The 26,660-nt window shown below is 37.7% G+C and overlaps 1 protein-coding gene across 9 annotated transcripts in view; it reads left to right on the top strand.

Annotated features, from left to right (window-relative positions):
• The first annotated feature begins 10,944 nt into the window (after positions 1 to 10,944).
• Positions 10,945 to 26,660, top strand: part of SMARCA1 (SNF2 related chromatin remodeling ATPase 1) — a 65,191-nt gene continuing 49,475 nt past the window's right edge. For 6 of the 9 annotated variants that reach the window (XM_074359801.1, XM_074359800.1, XM_074359806.1 and 3 more), the window contains exons 1-9: positions 10,946 to 11,280; positions 15,853 to 15,939; positions 17,762 to 17,928; positions 18,262 to 18,362; positions 18,474 to 18,574; positions 20,052 to 20,231; positions 23,519 to 23,674; positions 24,792 to 24,923; positions 26,003 to 26,071. In XM_074359801.1, the coding sequence (XP_074215902.1) occupies positions 11,098 to 11,280; positions 15,853 to 15,939; positions 17,762 to 17,928; positions 18,262 to 18,362; positions 18,474 to 18,574; positions 20,052 to 20,231; positions 23,519 to 23,674; positions 24,792 to 24,923; positions 26,003 to 26,071 (1,176 nt within the window). In that variant the 5' untranslated portion in view covers positions 10,946 to 11,097. Of the gene's footprint in view, positions 11,281 to 15,852; positions 15,940 to 17,761; positions 17,929 to 18,261; positions 18,363 to 18,473; positions 18,575 to 20,051; positions 20,232 to 23,518; positions 23,675 to 24,791; positions 24,924 to 26,002; positions 26,072 to 26,660 lie in introns of all 9 variants that reach the window. The other 3 variants (XM_074359807.1, XM_074359802.1, XM_074359808.1) reach the window with 2 other exon arrangements.

Here is a 26,660-nt window from a genome sequence, read left to right as displayed (position 1 = left end):
ACCCAGGCTTACTTTCCCTCATAAATTGGAGTTCAAATTTATTAAAAAGGATTCTGTACTGAACAAACCTTTTCAGAGTTACCTCCTAAGACTACTCTTCACAAACCTTATGCCAGACCCAGCATTTCCCTTAAGAACTGAACAAGTGCAGTGGTTAGTAGCAAGCAGGCGGGCATGCTCATGACCCAGATACTCCTTTGATCGTCCAGCTGAATACTTCTAACTTGCTATCTTGGTCTTGACCTTTATAGAGTGTTAAGTTATTTTTACTGGTCACAAGCTGTTTAACATATAACCATAAAGAATCAAAGAGATGCTGATGTTGAAATACAGACTCGTAAAAATGATTAAAATTCTACAAATTCTCAAAGAGATACTCATCAGACCCATAAGCTGCATTTATCTGATCAAAATTCTTACACAGCACATAGCTATTTCTCTGGTACTTTGAAAACCCTAAAAGAGAAAATAGAGTTATGGCTGAAGTCAAGTCAGTTTTTCACTTAGCAGGAATCAAAATTATCCACATTTGCCAAGTGAAACCATCTCTCTAATATCATCGTTTAGAAGTTAAACACAAATATTATTAAAGTAAACAAGCCAATATTTTTGAAAGCACAAAATTCAAGAATTCCAGTCAGGTCTTGAAAGCAGTTGTCTATTTGCGGCATTTCATCTACACTGTGATGGATCTAATGGGTTGATCTATAAAGATTAACCAAGTGCTCTTCTACCCTCAAACCTGTGACCTTTCGAGGCAGGACGTGACACACGAGGCTGGTCTCAAGGCCAACGCAGATGTCGCAAATGAAGGACAGAACATACTCTTGGTTTTTAGGTTACTGTTTTATGTCGCAGTCCAGGGTGTAAGACAGAAATATTTGGGAAGAATACTTGCTGGGTAAGACATGTTATGTCCCTCACCCCATCCCTCCATCCTAAGATAAGAGCCTCAGAGCTGAGAAGGAGGCGAGTAGAAAAAGAAATCTTAGAAGCTGGAATCTTGTGGTTATAACAAGGGGAAGCAGCACTGGGTGGCAGGAGGGACCGGGGCCATTAGAGGCCTGATGTGGAGTTGGCTGCCTTAACGGGTGGCAGCAGGGATGGGTGACAGGGTGACTGGACATCTCAGGGAAGGCCAGTGAAGAATATATCAAGAGCCTAAGAAGTGAACACCTCCTCCCCACCACTGCTATTTCAGTCTTACATAAACTCTGGAGTTCAAAATCAACGTGATGGTCAAGAAGGAGGGAGAAGGGGAAACTCCTAAATCTGATTGAGTTTAAACATGGAATACACACACACACAACTTTGACTTGACTGAATTTACATGGATAAGTCTAGATTGTTTTCTGCTCTCGGGAAGAATGGTGCCAGTAAAGAGAAATTAAGTCCAGATATAGGCAGTGTAAACTCCACCACCTTGTCTGTCTTGCTACGGCTGTATACTGAGCACCGAGCACCCAGGACCTAGCACCATAGTTATTTGATAGGAGTCTGTGGAACAGACAGGTAGCCCTTATAAAAACCAATGCGTGATTTAGAATTTTCCTAAGGATGTTAAGCAGCAAAACACGTTGGGAAATGCTGCTGTAATCAACTTGACTAATTTCTTGATCACATACTACTCATTCTTACACCCATCTTAGTATTGCTGTCTTCCCCCAACCCCCACCCCAACCTCCTCTGCAGCTGTACCTGCTGCAACCCTCCCTGTTCTTCATTGCTCACCTCAAATAGTCCTCCCTCTTTGAAGCTTTTCTCCAGTTACCTCTCAGCTGGAAAAGAATGCTCCCTCTTCTGAACAACAGCCTTTCTCTCTGTGTACCTTTTATAGAACTTCTTGGAATTTCTCAAGGTCTGTTTTGTATCTTTTTGTTACAGAATAAACAAGCACACAATGAGCTAGCACAGGCTGAGCTCTGCATGAGGTCTGATCATTCTTATCTCTACTCCTCCACCATCTCCCCAGTGCTTTACAGTTACACTTTTTAAAGTAAACGTTTACAAAGTATTTATTTATATATTCCTATAATATATCTACTTTTCCTTCTTCTAAGGTTCATAAAACATATATGTCCAGTTTGTCAAATTATTACAAAGTGAATGCCCATGTAACCTCTATCCAGGTCAAGAAATCAAACACTGCTAGCATTTTGGAAGACACCCCCAAACCAGGTGCCTCTCTCTCTGACCACCCCTTTTTCCCCCACCCAGAATTAAACCAGGGTTGGTATAGAGCTAGCATACTCTCATGAGGTATAAAGCTCCTGTCTGATTGGATTTGAATCATACCAGTCATTAAAGATTTTGAAGATCATCTCTGGATATAACTACTATCTTGCCTTCTGTGGTAATCATTTATTTGCTTTTCTTTAGAGTTTTGTCAATTATGAATGCAGCCACAGATATTTTTGCCTGTTTTTGAACTTTCTATGGATGGCATCATACAATATGTACTCTTTTATATCTTGCTTATTTCACTCAGTATTATGTCATGCATGTAGATATATAAAGCCACCATTTTCACTGATGTATAATATTCCACCACATGAATATGTCACATTCATTCTCCTGTTGATGGACATTTGGGTGGTTTCCAGTATTCGGTGATTACAAACAAAAGCTGCTGTCAATGTTCTCATACATAGATTTTGGTGTACATAAAGAATGATTTTCTCTAGGGTAGATTATCTTAGTGGAATTATTGGATCAAAGATGTCACCAGTTGGACTCTCCAGAAGCAAAAGCTGAGATGGGATGTTGAGTGCGAGATGTTTATTAGGACCAACATCTGCAAAAGAAAGGCAGGGGAAGAAGGATTGGGCAGAGGGAGAAGACGGGCTGTGATCCAAGTCTGATAAAGCTTGAACCAACTTGGTGTGGAGCTTTGGAACAAGTAGTGCCCATCAGTGTGTTCTGCGTCAGGCCTCGCTCATTTACACGGCTGCATTGCTCATTCATCTTCGGGAGAGCATGACCTTGGGCAAAGCAAATCTCTGCAGCTAAAGCAGACCTTCAAGGAGCTGGCAGCTGTAGGCTATCTGTTGATGGCATTCCCCATATCTACGCAGAATGTCTTTCCTTGAAGGGGAATCTGGGTGGCACATCTCCGTTTCTCTCTCCATTTCACAATAGGGTACATGTGTGTTCAGCTCTGGCAAAGAACGCCAAACTGATTTCCAAAGTCCTTGTACAATTTGCACCCTCAGCTGTATGACACGAGAGTTCCCACTGCTCCTCATCCTCACCAACTCTTGGTATCGTTCATCTTTTCAAAGTCGCAGCCATTCTAGTGGAGGTATTGCAGAATCTCACTGTGGTTTTCATTTGCATTGCCCTGATTGCTATCGAGCTTAAACACTTACTCACATATTTATTGCTTTGTTATGTCTCTTTTTTCCACTTGTGTTTGCTTTGTCTTCCTGGGATAGTTAGTCTCAGGTAGGGCTCAGCAAACACAGCTTGATGCTCATTTTTGTATGACCCTTGACCTAACAATGGCTTTTATATTTTTTAATTGTTGAAAAAGTCGAAAAAGAGATAATATGTCATTACATGAAATTTGAACGTCAGTGTCCATACAGAAAATTTTATTAGAAGCTGACCATGCTCATGATTTACCTGTTGTCTATGATGCTTTCATGCTGCAGCAGCAGAGTTTAGTTATTGCAATAAAGACCTTACGGCCCACAAAGCCTGAAATATTTACTCTCTGGCCCTTTACAGAAGAAGCTGGCTGATCCCTGTTCTAGGTCACTGGTTCTAAAGTGTGGTCCCGGGACCAGTGGCATAAGCATCACCTGGAGATTTGTTAGAAAGGCAAATTCCTAGCCACACCCCAAACCTATCCATTCTGAAACTTTGGGAGTGGGTCCCACATCTGTGTTTTTAACAAGCCCTCCAGGTGATGCTCGTGTGTTAAAGTTTGAGACCACTGGTCTAGGCTCAGGACAAGGACCTAGTCCATTTTCTTTGCAAGTCATCAGAGTTCCTATTTTATTAAAGAAGGCATCTTTTAATTTTTTTTAATGGAGGTACTGGGGATTGAACCCAGGACCTTGTGCATGTGCTCTGCCACTGAGCTGTTACTCTCCTCCCTACAGGTCTTGATATATTATTCTACACATAGTGGGTAAGCTGTAAATGTTAATGGACTAAATGCTCCAATCAAAAGACATAGAGTGGCAGACTGGATAATAAAGCAAGAACCTTCAATATGCTGCATACAAGAGACCCACTTTAGGGAGAAGGACACATATAGATCAAGAGTGAAAGGATGGAAAAGGATATTCCATGCAAAAGGAAAAGCCAAAAAAGCAGGTGTAGCAGTACTGATTTCAGACAAAATAGACTTTAAAACAAAGGCCATAAAGAAAGATAAAGAAGGACATTTTATAATGATTAAAGGAGTAATACAAGATGAGGCTATTACACTCATTAATATATACGCACCCAATATAGGAGCACCTAAGTACATAAAACAGTTACTAACAGAGATAAAGGAGGAAACTGATGGGAATACAATCATTCTCGGAGATTTTAACACTGCATTAACATCACTAGACAGATCTTCCAGACAGAAAATAAATAAGGCAACAGAGAAATTAAATGATATAATAGAAAAATTAGATTTGGTGCATATTTTCAGAGCATTACACCCCCCCAAAATAGGATAAACATTCTTTTCAAGTGCACATGGAACATTCTCTAGGATTGATCATGTACTTGGGCACAAAAGAAGCCTCAACAATTTTAAGAAGATAGAAGTTATCTCAAGCATCTTTACTGACCACAATGCCATGAAACTAGAAATCAACAACAGAGAAATGAAGGAGAAAAAAAGGAAAGCATGGAGATTAAACAACATGCTATTAAAAAACCAATGGGTCAATGATGATATCAAAGTTGAAATTCAAAAATACCTTGAGACAAATGAAAATGAAAACACAACCACACAAAATTTATGGGAAGCAGCAAAGGCAGTGCTAAGAGGGAAGTTTATAGCGATATAGGCCTTCCTCAAAAAAGAAGAACAATCTCAAATAAACAATCTAACCCACCAGCTAAAAGAATTTAGAAAAAGAAGAACAAAAAACCCCAAATGGCAGCAGAAGGAAGGAAATTATAAAGATCAGGGAGGAAATAAATAAAATAGAGATTAAAAAAAAAAGCATAGAAAAAATCAATCAAACCAAAAGTTGGTTTTTTGAAAAAGTAAATAAAATTGACAAACCTCTGGCCAAACTCACAAAGCAGAAAACAGAGAGAGCACAAATTAGCAAAATAAGAAAGGAAAATGGAGAAATTAAAACAAGTAACATAGAAATACAGAATATCATACGAGGATATTATGAAAAACTATATGGAACCAAACTGGATAACCTAGAGGAGATGGACAAGTTTCTGGAAACATACAGTCCACCAAGACTGAATCAAGAAGAAACTGACCACTTGAACAAACCGATCACTAGAAATGAAATCGAAATAGCAATAAAAAACCTCCCTACAAATAAAAGTCCAGGACCAGATCGCTTCACCGGGGAATTCTACAAAACATACAAAGAAGAACTCACACCAGTCCTTCTCAAACTCTTCCAGAAGATTAATTTTTTTAACAGAGGTACTGGGGATTGAACCCAGGACCTTGTGCGTGCACTCTACCACTGACTATTACCCTCCTCCCTATTGGTCTTGATATATTATTCTACACGTAGTGAGTAAGCTGTAAAAGAGCCTTAAAAAGTGTTCTATAAATATATTATTATGCATGAGAAATCTGTTCAAAATGGACACCTAGGGCAAAATTAAAGGAAGCAAAGTGGGAGAAACCGGAGGGCAACTTAACACCTGAAGGGTACGTGTGGAAGGTGGAGGACACACTGTCACTGGGGAGCCAGCCCCTGATCCCGTTCCCTCCACCTCACATCATGTAGCCTTTAAGCAAAGAAGTATCAGACATGGTCCCTGTCCTCAAGGAGGTCACAGTCTAAGTAGCGAAGTGTCCTGACCTTCTTCTTCCTCATTTACTGCCTTTCTTCATAACTTACCTTTGAGGAAGTGTAATTGCACCAAACTGCTGACCCCAGTAAATGATAACGAACAGAGAAAATCACTTGGCAAACAACAGTTCTGCCTTACTTCCACTTTAGTTTAGGACCGACTTTCGGACTAACTTTCTCATATCCTGGCTTCTTCCTTGGCTCAAAGCATCACCTTGCTTTTTTCTTTTTGTTAATTATCATCCATTGAGTGCATATTGCATGCCAAGACCATGCTAAATGTTTTACATATGTATACTTTTACATTAAGTCCTCATAAAGCCACTTTGGGTTAGGTATTATTTTATCCATTTTACAGCTGCAAATCTGAAGCTTAGAGAGGTTAAACAATTTGGTAGAATTCGAACTCCAAGCCTTTCCGATTCTAGAGCCCAAGCTGGTAATAATTGTGCTATTCTCCCTCTAATAATATTCACCATTTGCTTTTAGCAAACCCAATTCACATTACTTAACATGTGTTTTATGTTTCAGGGCACGCATGGGTGTGTAGAATTTCAGGGAGGGAAGTATTTAAAAAATCTGGCTGTATCTTTTTCCTGAGCTAGGGTTTGAGTGATAAATTTTAAAAGTAAAAAATCCTTTCACGTGCAACTTAAAATGATAATGTCAAAAAAAAACAAACACAACCAGTTCCTTAACCAGGTAACATTATTGTAAACAGCACAGTGATTTATACTTCTTCCATTACATTACACATCACTGCATTGTCTCTTCAGTGTGAAACTATTCTTTTCACTTTTTTGACTTACCCTATCTACTGGCTCCTATTCTTTCTATTAGGTATTTTTCAACTTGTCCAGTTTTGAGCAATATTTTTTGATTCATCTGTGAAAATGTTATTTTTTCCTGTATTTTTTATTGAAGTGTAGTTGATTTACAATATTGGGTTAGCTTCAGGTATACAGCAAAATGATTCAGTTATATATATATATATATATTTTGAAACATTATTTATCTATAAGAATGAACACCTTCATCAAGGAAAATTAGGAGTAGAAAAGCAAAAATAAGAAAAAAGTCACCCATAATCTTACCACGTTGCTGTAACTGCTGTTAACATTTACAGTATAATCTTCCAGACTTTCTCCTTTGTGGAAATCTATTTATATAAATAGTTCCTTCCTTCTTTCTTTCCTTTCCTTCTTTTTTTGCAAAAATGAGATGACTCTATTTTCTTGCTTGCCTTTTTTCACTTAACAATCTATTAGAAGCATGTTTCCATGTCATCAGATACATATATACATAATCATTCATACTGACTGCATAGTATTCCATTATGAACGTACTATACAATATTCTCCAAACACTTCTTCTTGGACATCTAAGTTGTTAGGTTTTCCCCCTCCCTGCATTCAAATTGTCCTGGGTCCATTACTGTTCCAAGACTTGACTTTGGGTACATGCAAGAATCCCAAATTATTCTCCAACTTCTACCTTACAACAACTTCTATGTGGAGCTGAAGAAATTATCTGGCTGTCCATAGTACCAGAGCCTTAAGAGTGACAATTTCTTCTCATAAACTCAGGGGGCACACCATGGAGACAATTGGCAGAAATATTTTTCAGTCATCTTCTCAATATGATTTCCACAGTCCAGGAGGAAGCCTTGTGAAGTAGAGATTACTTAATAAAGGTGAAGTGGAAAGATGAAGTTTGGAGCCAGACAATCTGGGATTTGACTCTGGCTTCTGTCACTCACTAGCTGTGAGACCTTAGATGAGTTATGTAGCCTCTTTAAGTTTATGTTTTCTGATCTGTAACACAGGGATAATAATATTTATTTCATAAAATTACTGGGAGGATTAGCAATGTCATATGGAAAGAATCTAGCACAGTGTCTGATACAATAGTGAGTGCTCAAGAATTGGGAGATGTGTACTAGCTATTACCACTACCTTTTCCTTAATATACAGAGTACTGAGGAAATGTCCCATTTTCAAAAATGTCACTATCATCAATGTCTTTAACAAGAATGGTGCAGAAGCTCACTGATATGAACAGAATGGTTACTACAGTGGTAAGCAAGATACTGTCCCCAGAATCTTTTGTGCCAGTTTCTGAAGAACATTGATTAGTGGGATCACAATGTGTTTTTTTTTGTCATACTGTGGTTTCAGTGATAAATTTCAGATACAGGATAAGAGAAGGAACACCAAGCCCTTGACCTTGCCTTTGTGGAACTTTATAAACGTATTTAATACTGTCACTGGACACGCGTTCTGGTAGCTATTCAACAAGTTTGGCTATGTGAAAATGTGACTATTGGATAACTTCTACAATGATCATAATCAGACAAAATGGACAGATTCTTCTGTACAGTAGGATTCATTTTGAGATTCCCAAATACGACCTAAAGGTTCTCTAAATAAAATAAAATAAAAATTTGCTTTGTTCTCCAATCTCAATGGAGCAGAGCAATTCAAGATCATTTCAAATGAAAAGACATAATAGGGGAAAGTCATAGCAGACAGAGCAAGATGTTGTGTAGGATCAGAAAGGAGGTGACTTGTAGAACAAAGTCTACAGATCATGAATTTTAGGCCGATTTGCAAATAAGAATAGCACATGCTCTGTAAATAGCAGCTGTTGCCACAAGCCAAAGGGCAATATTTACATGAATCCTGTGGCAAGGTCTATGGACCAAGCATTGACCTCTCCAGCCAAACTTATACTCGGTAGCACTTTGAGCCGTGTTATCTTGAAAAGGAAGGATTACATTATACATACAGGGACAATTGCCAATGTACAGATATGTTTTGTCCCCCAAATTAATTTCTAAATTCTTTTTTGGGAACTTGGAACACATGTTCCCAGAGAAAAGGTGTTATGACAGGATGTGAGTTTCCCAGATTTCCTCACAAAAGTGCACGTAGCTAACGATGTAACTGAAATATCATACATTGGCAATGAGAAATACAATCGAATAAAGGACCCTTGCAAGCAGGAACACATACATACACAACAGATATTTCTTAAGCCTTTCTCCTGTGAAGCCCCAGGCAATGAAAGGTGATTTCTATCCTCCCATAGCTGCAGTTTGGTGATAAAGAACTCTTCCATTGCCCTTGTCTGGAAGGGTCTTTCTCAAGTCAGGTAGGTGGTTGCATGTATTACAGCATCCTTCTCTTTCAAGTGCTTCTCAAACTTTCCCACCACACAACCCTTAGTGACCAAGGGCATTGGACAGTTAGTGGGGAAGGGGTAGGGTATCCAACTAGAAGTCTCAAGCTTTTATTTTGAGGCACTTCAAATTCAGCAGTTCAGTCCTTAATACATCTGCGCATTTTAGTAGAAAAATCGTGTTTCAAATGACCTGTTAAGTGGCTTAGGTCCATCCCACTTTTGGACTAAAGTCGATGCTTCAGAAATAAGAACTATTTTTAATACTTATACTCCAAATATTCATTTGATAGTACACATGTGTACTTCAGGGTGAGAAACATGAGCACGGAGTGGGGGGCAAAATCTAAAGTAAATGAGACGAACATAATGAAAGTAAATTCAGAGTAAAGCTAGCACCACCAGCCTCTTCTTTCCTCTCAGTGACACACTCCTTCAATCACCTGTGTCTTGCTCTTGGCTTCTTTTTCTCTGTTCAAAATCAGTCCCTGAACAGGATCTCACACTCCTTCACTCTAAGGTGTAAATGACCAATACTAGCTAAAATGTCACAAGGTTTTTGTGTATTAAGGAGTCACAGCTTTAAAACAAAAAGGAATTTAGGGTATTATCCCTAGGAAAAAGGGATATATTGGGGGCAGGGGCAACTGTGTGCCTTTCTGCTATTTGCAGAAATCACACTTGATTTCAAATTGGTAATTTAGGAAGATGTGTTGAGGGAAATTAATCATGATTTCTTTACACTTTGGAAAATATTTGCTTCATTTCGGAAATTGTAGGGTTTGTGATTGTTGTTTGGTATACTGTTTTCTATACATTTTTCTATCTTTTGTCCCTAATATCTGAAATTTAGAAACTAAGATGTAAATCTTCCCTTTATTCGTCAAAATAAATGGTGGGGAGAAATAGGAGAATAGTATTTAATAATTGACATTTGCATACTTTTTACAAAATGCTTTTATATCCATGATCTTGCATTTTATTGGTGTTGAACTACTACTAAATAACAACAGGGATACGAAGAGAACACCAAAAATCACAATAACTCAATCCAGCTACTATTATTAAGGCACCTACCACGAGTTGCCACAGGTTCTGTGGGGACCTTGATCTTGCCCCCCAGGAGTTTAAAAATTCAGTGGTGAGAGCAAAAGAAGGGCTACTGCACACTGGCCATCGAGAGGTATGAGTTCAAAATAGAGCGACTATACCTAAAGCCCCGAGTCACGCTTTGCCTTGTAAGTGAATGTTCGCAGCTGCCATCAGGAGATTCAAGGAGTGCTTCTGCTTCTGCAGAATTTACGAAGGTGGGAAGTGCACCACCAATCCCCGTTTGGGGACCTGGGAAAGGGCAGTCCCCAAAGGGGTTCTGGGCTTTGCAAATGGTGATACAGACCTTCTACAGTAGAGCTATTAAGCAGAGGAAAAGTTCTTTGTGCAAGAAGGGGAGAGCGCCCCGAGGTACAAAGAGCAGATTTAAGGGGAAGAGGATTCCTTCTGCACACATCTGCGAGGGGAGCTCAGGCTGACTGGTGGGGGCGTGTGGGAAAGGAGATTTTCTGGGGGCCGCGGGCTGCGGGTTCCCGCCTCCACCCCTGTCCGAGCCCCACGCTCAGGCAACAGTTGGTCGTGCGGGGCCGGCCCGGGCTCCGGGTGGGGAGGGGGAGTCTCGCGATCGTTGAGGGGGGGGTGGAGGAAGGGGGGAGGGTGACGGGGGGAGGCCATGACGTAGGGTGGGTGGACGGAAGTGGGGCAGGGTTGAGGGTTATTTAAAGAAGGGGGGGCCGAGCGAAGGGGTTGGAAGCGAGTGATTCCCCACCCCTGCTCCATCTAGCTCTTTCCAGTGCAGCCACTGCCGCCGCCCAGGAGCCCTCGTCCCCTTGCTCGTCCCCCTCCTCGTTCCCGCTCCCACGCCATGGAGCCGGACACCGCCGCAGTGGCAGCCACCGTGGCAGCCTCTGATGCGACCGCCACGATCGTGGTCGTAGAGGACGAGCAGCCGGGGCCGTCCACCTCTAAGGAGGAGGGAGCGGCCGCCGCGGCCACCGCGGCCACCGAAGCCACCGTGGCCACGGAGAAGGGCGAGAAGAAGAAGGAGGTAAATAGGAAGGGGGTGTGTGTGCAGTGGACAAATCCCGTACCGCCCCTCCAAGGGGCCCAAACCCTGACCTTTGGGCGCCGACATGTACCCACGAAGCTCGGCGGGGCTGGGGGCTGGGGGAGGCGGGCGCGCGGGGTGGGGGCGGCGGAACAGTCTAGCATTCGCTCCCCTCCCCCTTTCCTTCTCGCCGCCTGGAGGGCGGGGGCGGGGCTGGGGCGCGGGCGCGGCGCGGGGTGGCGGGTGCCCGTTATCCCGGGGCTTGGGGGCTGGGGCGCCCCTGGACAGCCCCCGGCCCCCTTCGCGTTCCCGGAACTGGGGTAACGGGGTGGGGGATGGGGCCGTGCAGGAAAAAGCCTCCGCCTCTCCCTCTCTTCTCGCTCGCTGCCTCTCCCCCCCCTCCCTTCCCGTCGGCCTCTGCCTGGGAAATCAGGGCCCTTCAATCCCACACTCATGCAAAAAGGGTTTTACTGTTTTTCTTTTTTTTTTTTTTTCAGTCTGAATTTCCAGGTGCCGGTGGTTGGGAGGTGGAGGACGATAGGAGAGACTTTGATTTCTCTGACTGGTAGTGTCGGCCCTTTGGGTGGCAGGGGAAAAAAAAAAATCATCCCTTGTTCGTTTGGTCCCCGCCTGCTGAGTGAGGCGGGGGGGGGTGTCACCCCGAGAAAATGAGCTCTCGGCGTTGTACCCCCGCCTCCCCAAATCCACACCCCAACTGAGGAACAGTGGACGGTGGTTTAGGAAAATTTCCAACGTGTGCACCCTCACCCTCTCCTGCCCCGCCCCCGACGGTATAGTGTTTCACTCCAGGGCCACCCAAATGGTCCCCCAATCCGGCCCCAAGCCTTCCAGGCTTCCGCCTCCCTTTCCTAGTGGGCGCTGCTGGCTCCTGGACACACGCAGGGTGTTTTTTTTTTTTTTTAATTTTTTTTAACCCAGCGTCGCCAGGATGAACTGGTGTTAACGTACTAAGGGGACCGCTCTGACACCTATTAAAGCCAGATCCAGAAAAATATGTATTATCTCCATAAGGTATATTTCATATGGACCGAGATGTGCAAATAAAACTATGAAATGCGTTGAAAAATTGAGATTAAAAAAATAGGATGGGGCATAAGGATTTTTCATGTATAATAAAACTGTGGAGCTGATCATTTATGGCTGGATTTTTTTCCCGTTTACGAGTAGACATATCGCAATTAAAAAAACGGTAGGTAATTAAAATTATGCTTTAGAGATCTCAAGTGGCTTTGTCTGAATCATTATATGATCCTATACGACCAAACGAAAAGCTTTTGAGGGAAATTAACACCTTTTGCCGTGAATTAGAGTAATTTTAAATTCAGCAGTTGCTTAAGTGACATATTTTACTGTTACAAGGCTGACTAAACAGAAAGACAATTGTAGTGCTAAGTGAAAACCATAGAAAACAAACGCGTTTAAGATCTGTGTGGTACTTGGATCCATAAGACAATATGGATGATTAAAGCTGGGCCAAATACCACATATCAATATAAATCAACGTTGGGAAATTGAGGAATGTGTCTAGGTGCCTTTTATTCCCTAGACTGGGCAGATGTAAGTGCTCAGCCGTCTTTTGTATGGCAGTAAAGATTGTCAGATATCCAGGGTGTATACATTTTTTGAATTGTGAAGAGATTGCGAATCAATTAAAAAAAAACCTTGTATAATAAGCACTGAGTTGATGCATATATATTCATGTACTCTGTGGCCTCATCAGAAATTGCCCTAATAGTACCTCATTTGTCTGCTCAGGAAATGAGGTGCTGCCCGGCAGGAACTTTCTGGATATCTGAAGTTTACTACTTTCGTCACTGCATCTTCTTTATTTTTAATTTTTTCTTAGAAATCTGAGTAGTACCAAAACATCTACTTGAGTGCTTTCATTTGTACCTTTCTGCCAAACAAAGTAATCCAGTACCCCTCATCTAAATATTTGTGCACTGCCTTGACCGCTTAAACAGTGTACTAAAAGTACAGATTAACCTTTTCCTCCTGTCCATCAGTGACTGTACTCTGACAGTGGCACATAGGCATTTGAGATCTAGGAGGGTGTTTCCCGTCAATTAAATAATCACCTCCCAGACATTTCCAGTCTTGTGCTGATTTTTCCATAATTTTTCAGCCTCCTCCCTCAATTCTCAAGCTATCACTTTTTAAACACTTCATCTACTTTAATCAGAGAGAATTGGTTTACGATATAGGACATAGGTATGACAAAACCTTTTCATTGAAAACAACTGTAAAATACAAAAATACAAGTGAACACAGCAGGGAGAGGGAAATAATTTCACCTGAACACCAAGAAGAAGGGATGTCGCTGCTGTGGAGCTGAAGTTTTAGTCCTGGCCTGCTGTCATCTCTTCTTGCTCTTGACAGTGTGCCTTCTTCTAGTGGTCTTTCCTGTGTCACTTGCTGCTGCCTTTATTTTATTCTCTGTAGAGTGGGAAGCCATACTATCAAACTTGCTGGAACTGTATATCAAATAAAAGAAAATAGACTGAATGAGAGCATTTTCATGGTGCTTGAAGTAGGTGAGACTTGTGGATTGTCTTGTGACATTGAGCTACAGAAAGGTATTTTTGCTTACCTTCTGGTTCTTGAACTTCCTTGGTTTAAGTGACAGTTGGATAACCTAATGCTGTGAAAGTTGGAGTTGGTATTTTTGGTAATGAATATGTCAAGAAAAAGGTCATGGTCTTTAAGAGAGGGCATCTTGGTGACCTTGTGCAGCATTCTCATGGCATCTAGACTACCAGACGATAGTATCCATAAGGCATTCATTAGAGTATGTTAGTCACCTTTTATCTTTTCTTGTATGAGAGGTGTATTTGTGAAAACATATACATACACAAATGTGAAGGTTTAGAAGGTAGGTATTTTAAAATTTGTTGTGGAAGATAGTGCCAATTAAGTAATTACCTACAGCTTTTAATGGCAGTGCTCAAGATTATGAATTTTAATTATCATATAACTAAAATTTTATGGTATTCTAACACAAGGTAAGCAAAAAAGTAGTGAGTAAAATGTTTTTCTAATATTAAGGCTTTAATTTTCTATAAGTGAAATTTACATCCGACGTTATTAGATATATACTTGTATATATGAGGCGGAGTAATTTTGAAACCTGAAAACTAGATTTCATTTAGCTTTTCAAGGAATAATGAAGGTGTGGATTTTGTTACCCAGTTTTCCTGACTTGTTGCTTTGAAAATAAAATAGGATTTATAGTATATGTGACAGTTTGAAAGTGTGGGATTGAGGGGATTTTAGTGGTTTCTATTCTCATCCATCCAAAATTACATTCACAACACCCCATATAGATGATATATACATATAAGATGCTGTAAATCAAGACGGCTGTTATTTGGGTTAAGAATAACTGAACAATATCTGATCAGTGCTCCAAAGGATAACATTGACCAGGGTCAAATTCCATAATCTTAGTTTGGATTTCCTCAAAATAGAAATTTTAGTAAATGTTGGAGAACATTCATTAACTATTTGGAGCCATGTTTTTCTTCTGTTTAAGATCACATTCTTCTGTTGATTTGTGACCCAAATTTGCAGGAACCGGGTGTCAAAAGCCATGATCAAATGGATATAATTTCCTTAGTTTTATCAAACAGATTTGTATCCTGACTTGTGCAAAATTTGTGTTAAAACTGAAACACTTTGGTACTTAATGGGTAGATTTGTGTTTTTATTTTATTTCTTGATTTCTTATAGGGAAGGAGATGTATTCTTCATATCTATTTATATTTATAAGTACGAGCTTGGCTTTACAAAGGATAGGATGTGTGAGATAACCCCCTAGATAATTTCAGTATTTTAAACTAGTTGATTTGTGTTAGTTTTCACTAAATTACAATTTTTTAATATCAAAATTTAATAGTTAATAACTCTGAGAAACTGCTTCTACAAAATGTTTATGTAATATAGCTTAAAACAGTTTCTTTCCGGTTGGACAAAATGAACATAAACCAAAAGTTTGAAACTGTACTATTTTATTATTTTAAATACAATCACATTACATTACATAAAAAATTTAAATGTTCTGATTAGAATATGAAAACAATATTTAAAAATCGTGTCTTTTCAGGAACAAAAACCGCAGTCTTTTCTTCCAAAAGTTTGGCTTGTTTCCATTACATAAAGAAATGTTTCTGAGAATTACTATTTACTTTCCTTGAATTCTTTGGTTTGTGGTTGATAATATTCTAGATTTTAAATCTCCTATTCAGTGGTTATTCTCTTTCTTACACTTTACGTTAGAGAATAGGTGGAAAGGCTCATTTTTCCATCTTTTCGGTTTCATTTCAATTATTGTAATTTCTCTTGCTTTCACAATTCTTCTCATTTTTTTAATTGGACCTCAGGTGCACAGAACTGGATTAATCATAAGCCCTGCTCATGACATTCTCTCACCATTGGTCTATGCATGGCCCATGTTGATTTATTTATTTAGTATTTAATTGCTTCTTTCTTTCTTCAAATGAGAATGTTGACCTTGCTTTGCAATTTGATGATTTATTTTCTTTGAAATTCTAGAAAAACGTTTCTCCATTTCAACTTAAACTTGCTGCTAAAGCTTCTAAATCTGAAAAGGAGATGGATCCAGAATATGAAGAGAAAATGGTAAATACGTTCTTGGGTAGGATAGTGAATGTAGTAGTTGGTTTTTATAGAAGAGATGTGAAAGATGAAAAAATACATAAGCATGGGTATATATAATGAATACAGAATCATAGGTTTTAGAATTGGAAAGTAATTTAATATATAATCCACCGTAATAGGTTTTTGTTGGATAAGTGAATCTCTTCATTTTCAGATGAGGAAATAGAATATCAGAGAAACTGTATGGAATAGTTGGGAACAGAAGCCACATCTCTTTGCTTTTGTTTAGCACTCTTTACCCCATAATTGGGTATTTTATGCTAGAATATTTTATCCACAAAGTAAAAATATCAGTGGCAGTATCAGTATGGCTGAGAGAAAGTAAGTCACAAAACCAGACTGATTTTTTTTTTTCTCCTTCTCTCCTTGCTTTGGGTATATGAATGAAAGCTACGCATTATGAAACATGTAATATGGTAATACATTTTCTTGATAGATATTTTGCCCAGTGTGTGAAAATATTACATACTCAAGCAGTATAACTTCACTTATGCTCACCTACAGCTTTGATATACATTTAATTATCTAACTTTTAGTCACTAAAACCCATATTTTAGCTTTAATTTTAACTAGACTTTTATGCCCTGGGATCTTTCAAAACCAGTGAACTCGGTTAACTCAAAAGAGAAATTACCAGTAGTTGGAACTGGAACTGAATTTCTTTGAGGGATTGCTGAGGTGTTGTTTTTGCAGTAATATTATAAAAATAAGTAGAGATAAAGTACACTTTCTGGTTGCTCATGGTGATTTTACAAAACTCCATGCCTTAATGTTTAAGACCACATCTAACGTAGACAGTTAATGTTTTAACAACTCTAAAAACAACATTCCAGTGAGGATAACATAAAGTGGAAAGGTTTTGGCTTCCGTCCAGCTACTGGTCTGAATGTGTTTGTCTAATTCTTGTATTTATGTTAATGAATTCTTGTAAGTTTCTGTATTATTAATTATGCATCCTTTATTGGCAATCAAATATTCTATACCCTGTGGTCAGAAAATGACTAGGAATTAAAAAGTCACCTTTTTTTTCCTTTATGTGGAATGATGTAGACATTTTTTGATCTTTTAAGATTTTTTAATGAACAAAAGTTTTATTGCATTTATACTGTGTAAGTTATACAACCTTTTACAATTTATTGAGAAATTTTAGTATGTATCAATTTTTAATTGCTGATATATAGTAACTATTTCACTTGTGTATGTGTGTGTATATATTTTTTCTCCAAATCCTCACTTTGGGGAGAAACTTTATATACTCTTAGCATAAAACACAATTTTCCAGATCACTATAGTTGAAGAGAGAAATGTTTATTACATTATTGTGCCATGACATTGAAAATATTTCGAGGCAAGATGACACTGTTCCAAGATTTAAATTATTTCTAGATGAAGCTTGAAAATTCTTGGTTAGCTTCCCAAGCCACTCAGAATTTGCTATTTTGACCCCAACTCTTTCAGCAGGATGCTTCTTACTGCAACATTTATCACGTCTGTCAGATCACTTGACCTCTATTCAAACTATCTGAAAACACCATTTTCAAATTCTGCTACTTACTAGCTGTGGGAGCTTGGGCAACTTACTTAACATCTCTGTGCCTCAGTTTTATCATCATTAAATGGGGATGACACTGGTACCTACCGCACAGGTTATTAAGAGAATTAAATGGGTTAGTATGTTTAAAGTGCTTAGACTATAGTACAAAGTAAGTGCAATATAAATATCTGTTAAAATTTGAATGAACACAAAAGGAAATCATTACTTTTTCTTTTTCTTGTAAATTAGAAAGCAGATCGAGCAAAGAGATTTGAATTTTTACTGAAGCAGACAGAACTTTTTGCACATTTCATTCAACCTTCAGCACAGAAATCTCCAACATCTCCTCTAAACATGAAATTGGGGCGCCCTCGAATAAAGAAGGATGACAAGCAGAGCTTAATTTCTGCCGGAGAGTACGTTGCCATCTTTCTCTGCTTTCTTCCCTTTCTCCTGCCCTCCCTTCCTCCCAGCCTCCCTCCTACCTCCCTTCATACCTCCCTTCCTTCTTCACTTATTCAGTGTGATTTTCTATTCAAAAAATAAGGTTATTGTCAGTGTAAATATGTTCTGGAGGCAACAATATTTTTTCTCACTGGAAGTCAATCAGTAGAAATATAGGCTGGTTCTGCCAACTTCTAAGCAAGACTCTAGGTAACTCTTTCTTCATAAAAGATATTAACAATGTCTAGTGACTTAATGGACACCTTAGCATTTGGGTTGAATATGAAAGTACTTTTTCATTTCAGCTACCGTCACAGGCGCACAGAACAAGAAGAAGATGAAGAGCTTCTCTCGGAGAGTCGGAGAACATCTAATGTGTGTGTTAGATTTGAGGTATCACCTTCGTGTAAGTACTTCATCATGTTGGTATTTTTGTTTCTCGTTTGGTTTTAGAAAATTTTTACTTGGCTGTATTAATGAAAATACGAGAGAGACATCCTTGATTTTTTTTTTTCAGACGTGAAAGGGGGACCACTGAGAGATTATCAGATTCGAGGACTGAACTGGTTGATCTCTTTGTATGAAAATGGAGTCAATGGTATTTTGGCCGACGAAATGGTAAGGAGTTGGTAGATTAAAACACATTCTCAGTTATCAATAATTTTTATGTAAATTTGAAATACCTGAGCTGAACTGCTTCGCTGAGGCTTGGAGGCTGTTTTATTTAGTTATAACAGGAAAGGCTTTTGTAAAGTCAAGAATTGTTTCTTTAAGTACCCTCTAGAACATACAGTTTCACAGGCCACAAAATGCTTATTGAAATTTCCTCAAATGGTATAAAAAAAAACTCCTTGTACTTTTGAGTGAATGAATAAACCAAACAATAAATGAATGAATGCATGCATGAATGAATATAAATGCCGCCATGTGTGATAATCAGAAAGTGTGAATAGATGGGAAAAAGAACAAAAAAGTAAAGAGCAGTGTTGAGTCTTGACAGTAGAGTGCCAGGTGGGAGTCAGGAAGAAAGCTAAGGAATGATGGACATATAGTTGCCACTCCATAATAATTAATCCTAGGGAGGTTCCATAATTTTATTCCTCTCCTCCCTTATTGCTGGTCATTTGGATTGGTTAATGTATAGTATGTATATAGTATATATTATGTATCTGTATATAGAATATATTGTTCATATATATGTATATCTGATATATAATAATACTATTATGAAAACCCTATGAGAATTTAGTTTTTCTGCACCTCTCATATTATTTCCATGGGATTTCTAGAAGTGGAATTACTTGGTTAAGGAGTATAAACATTTTAAGATATTGATACATAGCATTCATAAAACCCATCTCATAAGTGAAATATCAGATATGGTAACTCTTATAAAAATAGGTTCAAACTTAGGTTTGTTAAAGAAATACATACTTCATGTAGAGATAAAGCCAGAGGCTGTTTTAAATGGTCATGCAACATAGGACGGAATTCTCTTTCCCATGGGCTAGGTCGTGGGTTCACAGGTGTTCAGTCAGTATATTATTTTTTTAAAAGTCCACTGGTCTAGGTAATCTCTCTAGGGTCCTTTCTGGCTGCAAAGTTCTTTTATGTTCTGTTCTGTTACGGTTCCTTAGGTCTACAAGGTGTGAAATGCAAGTACAGAGCTACATGCCCCTTGAGATGTGTAGTCTGAATATTTCATGCCAGGGCTGTAATAATGTTGGGGACAGTGGGAAAGGAAGATGATATCTAAGCAGGCTGGTAAAGGAAATGTGTCTTTGTGAAGTAGACAAAATTACTAATTTTGCAACTAGTGGGAAAAATTATATACATTTCTTGCTCCTGTAGGAGTAAAAGTCTCTCAAATAGAAAGTTACTTTGTTGAGTAACTTTCTAACTGCAAGTTCTTGGTTTCTTTTTGTGCTCATGGTAAGTATTGAATTGGAATGGTTATTCACTTCAAAAAAAAGTCTTTTAACTTTTCCCTATGTGAGATAGTTGGCAAATACCTTTTGTAATGTTTCTACTAATAAAATGTTGCATTAAATAAAAAACGTTTATGGATTTTTTTTTCCTTGTGATGATAATGCAGGGTCTTGGTAAGACTTTACAAACGATTGCTTTGCTTGGTTACCTGAAACATTACCGAAACATTCCTGGACCTCACATGGTTTTAGTTCCAAAGTCTACTCTACACAACTGGATGAATGAATTTAAACGATGGGTCCCATCTCTTCGTGTTATTTGTTTTGTTGGAGACAAGGATGCGAGAGTAAGTGAGAAACAGGTTTAAAAAGGGAATCAAGAATAGCATCGTTTCTGGTGTTAAGTTGTATCCTATTGCTATAAAAGGCATTTGAGTTGACTGCTACTATTAAATAACACTTAACTTGTGCTTAATCTGTGTTAGGCTCTGTTGTAAGTGCTTTTTATATATTAATTAAGCTAATTCTCTTAACACTTATATGAGGTAGATGTGTTAACCTGTTCATAATGGACAATCCATTATTATGCTTACTTGCATTTACTTTTAACTAACTCATTAACCTCAGCTTTTTTAAGTTGCACTTTTAAGTGACATTTTATTTTAAAAAGTCTTATTTTATTAACAGTATATCTTATCAGCGATTCTATTATTTGTGCTGTTTTGATGCCAAAAATGTATAAATTTCCATGTCAGTTTTTTTATTTAAATTTTTTACTTTTGACTTTGACTTGTAAACATGCACATACACATGAATGGAACCTTTTCTGTTTGTACAGAGAGCTTTGTGTTTTGTGTTTATGCATAGACACAGCTTTTAGTTTTGATCTTTGAATAGAAAAATACATGTATGCATATATTCTTAGATAATATTATAAACTCTGGGTTCTTGTTTAAGTTAGCAATGTGTAAATATAGTAGGCTACAATTATTTTAGGACTGTTGAATTAATCTAAAAATAATGAATTATGCAAAAATACCAAAATGAATAATCAGCTTAGAAAGCATATTATTAAACTTTGTCTTTATTTTGTCTCCAGAGAACACAGTTTAAAGATTTATTCTATTTTACATATTTAGATAGGTTATCAAAAGATATCCTCAAAAGAATGGTAGCATAATGAATTATGTAATTTCATTTTTATCATTTTGCTTGAAGAAAAATTACTTAAATTTATTTAAATTTAACATAAATAATTTAAATATTGAAATACTGAGTTCATAAATTTAGAATTACAGGCTTGATTCTTCCTTATGGCTAATATTTCCCAGTAGCAAATTAGTCACTTAGAACTCTTTCTGATCACTGTTATTATTTAATGTAATACTATTTGTTATAAAACTTTGCAGTTCTAAAGTACTGATTTTTTTTGCTAAAATTATTTCTTGAAGGTCGTAGATACTGAGAAATATGTAGGCTTGTATTTTCATCATGTCTCAGTAAAAATGTACATCAGTGGTTTTCAACTATATTTAATGGAATCCAAGGGTTTCATGAAGTATCTCTGGGGATTTTCAGGAAAGACTGAATGTATTTTATTGGTGACTGCCCTATCTCTACCCGACGGGTGGTTGAAATTCTTCTAGAGACTTCAAAAACATCTTAATCTTGAAAACTAATCTTGAAAGTCAGTGTTTTTCAAACTGCCGCTCATTAATGGGTTGGGAATTCAGCTTAGTGGGTGGTGACTACAATTTTTTTAAAACATTGAGATAGAATATAATAGAAAATAGCAGAGTTTCATATGTAGTGAGGATACGTATTGCTTCTTTCAGTATTCACGTTCTCAAATATGTATGTGTATACTGGATTGCAACCTAAAATACACTTTTACTGTGGGCCATTGTCAAAAGAGTATGAGAACCAGTAATTGTAATTACATAAATAATTATTGTGCCATATGCGACACGTATAGGTGTCATTATATATAGGGAAAATCCAGATCTTTATTTATAGACAGATTTGAACCTTTGTAACCACACAGGATAGATATATTGGGTCTTTCTATTTTCTTGGCCTTCTGTCAACATTTTATGAGCTCATATTTTGGTAGTAAAATATTTGGTAAAATATATGATGGTAATACAGTAGGTAATTAAGTTTGGAAATTATTAGAGAAAATCCTGCTCCTGTTTAAAACTAGTGTAGTCCTGAAGTATTTAGAGGTGTGATTTCCAAACACAGTTTTCAACCTCTTCCTTTTCCACTCCAGAGGCATCAAAGGTCATGGATATGGAAACAGGAGATCTGGTTTTAGTTCTAGCTTTGCTACTGGCTGTGATGTGAATGAATCTTGAAGGGCCTTAATTTTTGTCACCTGTAAGATGAGAGCTTTTGGATTATGTGATCTTTAGTGTCAAGATATTTAACTCTAAGTCAAGTAGTTACACAAATTTCAAAGCAGAGCTAATTTAAATTAAAATATGTATATGTTCCATGAAACTGTAGGAGGAACCATTAAACTGAATATTACACAGAATGAAAGATAAGATATTTGCAGAACCAAATGGGATCTGGCACCCTGGTTCTTTTTATTTTGCCTCTAACTCCCTAATATCTTAGATAACTTTTTGACTGACCACTTCCCAGGGTGCAGCCGAGATTTACAGAAGCCTTTTTTCTGTCCTCTACTTCAGCTCAGGCAAGCCTTTTATACATAATGGGCACTCATTGAGTATTTGTTGAAAGAGTCCCTGGTGTTTGGTACATAACTGAATTTGTGAAATAATGATTTTTATAACGTGAACAGTTAATTTTGTTTATGCACTGTAATTTTGGGTTTACAGTGCTAATCAACCCCTTTTCAGTATAGATTTTGCTGCTCCCTGTTAACCTTTGTGGTTTTATTTTGACCCATGATAAAAATAATCTAGAATTCAGTTCATACAAATTAAAAATGCTTTCAGTCAACTTGGCTACCACATTGGCCACTGCCTATGAAGGTTTAAAAATAGTTTTAAGTAGTCTCACCATTTTAAATAGACTCCTGTACTAGATAAAGTTCCCTTTATAAAGTCACACTCATTGCCTCATAACAACATCAGGGATTTCACAAAAACATTAGGGGGCTTTCATGACCCTCGAACAAAGGTTTTGACTCACCCCTGCTGGAAAGTGAAGGAAACATACAAGGCATCTCACGAGGTTGGAATCACTCATGTATATTGAGCTTTTTCCATTTATTGGAATGATAATGGCGTTGGTAATGCTTGGATCTTGGTAAAAATATGGTATTCGGAAAGTAGTTCCTTTGCCCATGTCCTTTTGACACGATGTAGTGTGAAGAGAGCGCCTAGTAATTGTCATCTTCTGGTGATATGAACTTCTCCAGTTCACTGAATATACTGTATTTGTTTAATGAAGACTTTGCCTTTCTTTTGTTGGTGAAAATATTAGCATGTCATCCAGATAATTGACCACAAAAGTATCTTTGGGCCTCAGATTTCCTCTCTCTAAAATAGATGAGACCAAATGATTCCTAGGGTCTCTTAAAGTTCTTAATATTCTCTTGATGCTTTAATTCTGTGACATCTTGTCAGCAAATTCTAATATAAGGAACTTTATTTTGCATCAGGCTGCTTTTATTCGTGATGAAATGATGCCAGGAGAGTGGGATGTTTGTGTTACTTCTTATGAGATGGTAATTAAAGAAAAATCTGTATTCAAAAAGTTTCACTGGCGATACCTGGTCATCGATGAGGCTCACAGAATAAAGAATGAAAAATCTAAGGTAAGCTAGTTCTCCATGTCTTTTTAAAAGTTTTCCTTTAACTACCACATAGGTTTGTTTGTTTTCCTGAATTCAGAATAAAAAAGTGATGGAAGATTGTGATTGTATTCACAGAATGTAAATGAAAATCAGTTTTTTAAAGTGGTTTGGAAGTTTAAATTATTGAATGCAAGGCAAATGAAAATTGAGCACAGTTTTTAATGTAAAGAAAATTTGGTGTTCATTTGCTATACCTGTTGTGGCCTAATCCTCTTATGCTACAGTATGTTAATATTTTGGCAGTGTTTGGTGTACAAGTATTGTTTGCATTGGTTTCTTTTTTTATTGAGGAACCACCTTATGTGTATTCATATGGATTAAAAAATTAATTACCTAGAATTATCTGATTTGTGTGAATTAGAGTGTGGTGTTAACATTGAAAAGTACCAACATTCTTGCCATTCAACTCCATTAACAGTAGGAAAAGCATCAGTTACTATGATGAACCTCTCTTTGGATCACTGGGCTACTTTGGGAGAAACGGTCAGTACTGAAGCAAAACCACCAGGTGGTGGTTTTCAAATTGGAATTAATACCTGATAAGAAGGATGCATGTTAGAGAATACTTGTTAATTTAAGAGCACTATAAAAATGTGCATTTTTATTGATAAGATTGCAGTTCTTTTCTACTTTTTGTGCTTTAAGTTTTGTAGTATCATATTTAAAAATTGAATATAAGAGTTCAACTCTGGTGCTTAGAAATTGTGACCAGACCAAGACAGAACTTGGCTTGGCATGTAGGTGAACATGCCCAAAGAAGGACGCATTATTGTGTAAACTGACTAGCCTGGATTCCATGGAGTTCTGACTGTTTCGGTGAACCCAAAATGGACAAAATAAATTTTTTTGAAGTAGGGGAACAGTCTCAGGTGTGACTCTGATCCGCATTCTTTTAAGTGTAGAAATGCCTCGAATTTTTTGTTCAAGTTAAGGTGGCAGTGTCACCTTAACTAGGATATTTTTCCATAGAAGATTAATTTTCAAGTTTTATTGTACTCAAAAAGTATATTGGGTTGGATGAAGAACTGAATATTGAACATTGTAAGAAATAAAACAACGTTAACTATTACTTTTCTAGCTTTCAGAGATTGTTCGTGAGTTCAAGTCAACGAACCGTCTTCTCCTAACTGGAACACCTTTGCAGAATAACCTACATGAACTCTGGGCCCTACTCAACTTTCTATTGCCTGATGTCTTTAATTCTGCAGATGTAAGTTTGAGTCATACGTTTAAGTATAATTTTCTTATGTTCATGGACATCTGTCTTCAAAGCACAGAATGTAAATAGAAATTTATAGTTCTTTTTCATTTGTAGTTTTTTATCTGTGTGCTTTGGTTTTCTCAGAAAAGAGCTCTTGAGTAGAAAGTTTTTCAAATGGGGATATTTAGAGAAATAATGTTTCTTTTCTTTGAGATCATCCTGCCTGTTAAACTTTGCCTCTATCACATTGCTACCACAACTTACGACATGAAGTAGGCTGAGTTCAGAACAGTGCATTCTAAATTTTCTTGTGATTACATTGGTGACTGGGACATTGTGCTGTACACCAGAAGTTGACACCTTGTAACTGACTATACTTCAGTTGTAAAAGTTATTTAAAAGTAAATAAATACATAAAATACGTTTTCTCGTAAATACATTGCAAGGGCTTTCTGCATACTAGTTTGGCAGATGGAGTGATTGAAATAATCTGATTATTGTAGGCATTAACATTTGGTGAGTATTAAAGAGCTCATAATATGTAATTTGAAAAGCAGCATATTTTGTAAATGAATGATTTATACTGTTTTTATCATTAACACAAGGTTATGCTAGTGCAGCAAACTGAATTGAATGATTTAAGGACTTTGGAGCTCGATTTTCCTCATTACTGATATTAATTGATAATAAAAAGTACCAAGTTCAGCTATCTATTGGTTTGTATACCTTATCTTGCTTTTGTTCATTTTTGTTGTTTAATTCATATTTTCATTAGTATGTCTTCGACTTTATATTCTTATTCCTACTCCTCTTAACTGGATATAATGCTCCTATGGTATGGGGAAGCCTAATAAAAGGCTTTTAAGGAAAAACTGCTGATGGAGTGCCTATATAATGGGGTTCAAGTTTTGTTAACTGTACCACTATTTTATCTATTTTCAGAAGTAAATAACATTGGCCATCACAGTTAACATATTTTTGAAAGTGCTTTTAAAGTGAATTATTGCTATATGAGTTGTGTAAGAATTTATAGAATATTGCATTTTAAAAAACTGTGCACTTACTGTAGAATTTTTACCCTTCCACAGGACTTTGATTCTTGGTTTGACACTAAAAATTGTCTTGGTGACCAAAAACTTGTGGAAAGACTTCACGCAGTAAGTAATAGCAGACAAAATTTAGTAACTGAGCCAGAAAACCAACTGCCGTAGAATCTGTTTGAACTTGTGGATTTGCGTCTTGTCTCCATCTCAGTGCTTTTCCCTCTCAACCTTTCTGACAGCCTCTTTGGGAGACAAACTCACACTGTGTCCTCAGTCTGTCTGTGGAAACCGATTTTTTTGCTTTGACTCTCCCCCGTGGATAATGAGGCCCTCTCCCATAGAGGCTGTCCACTCTCCCGCACCCAGCACATCCTCGGTATTGCATCAGTATTCTCCTAGTTCCCCAGTGCTGTTTCGAAACCACTTCTTCTCCACGGTCATGTGTAGAACTCTTCCTTTGGGGCTCGAGTTATCTTGCAAGTCCACCCTCCACCCATTGTCTTCTCTGTCTTCTACTCATTACCAGGTGACTTCCTCACTTTCATTGAACACCAGGTTTCCATTCTTTGATAACAGCTTCTCGTACCCTTCTAATTCTTTCACTCATGTAACTCCTCTTGTACCTGTCCTGTTGCCTTACAGAGATACCCAGTCCCTGGACCCCTGCTTTCCATCCCTATCTGTCAGCCCGTTTCTGTTATTA

The sequence above is a fragment of the Camelus bactrianus genome, chromosome X (assembly GCF_048773025.1).
Source record: "Camelus bactrianus isolate YW-2024 breed Bactrian camel chromosome X, ASM4877302v1, whole genome shotgun sequence".
NCBI classification, from domain to species: domain Eukaryota; kingdom Metazoa; phylum Chordata; class Mammalia; order Artiodactyla; family Camelidae; genus Camelus; species Camelus bactrianus.
The sequence above is the reverse complement of the archived record's forward strand: the minus strand, read 5'-3'. Positions and strand labels throughout refer to the sequence as shown.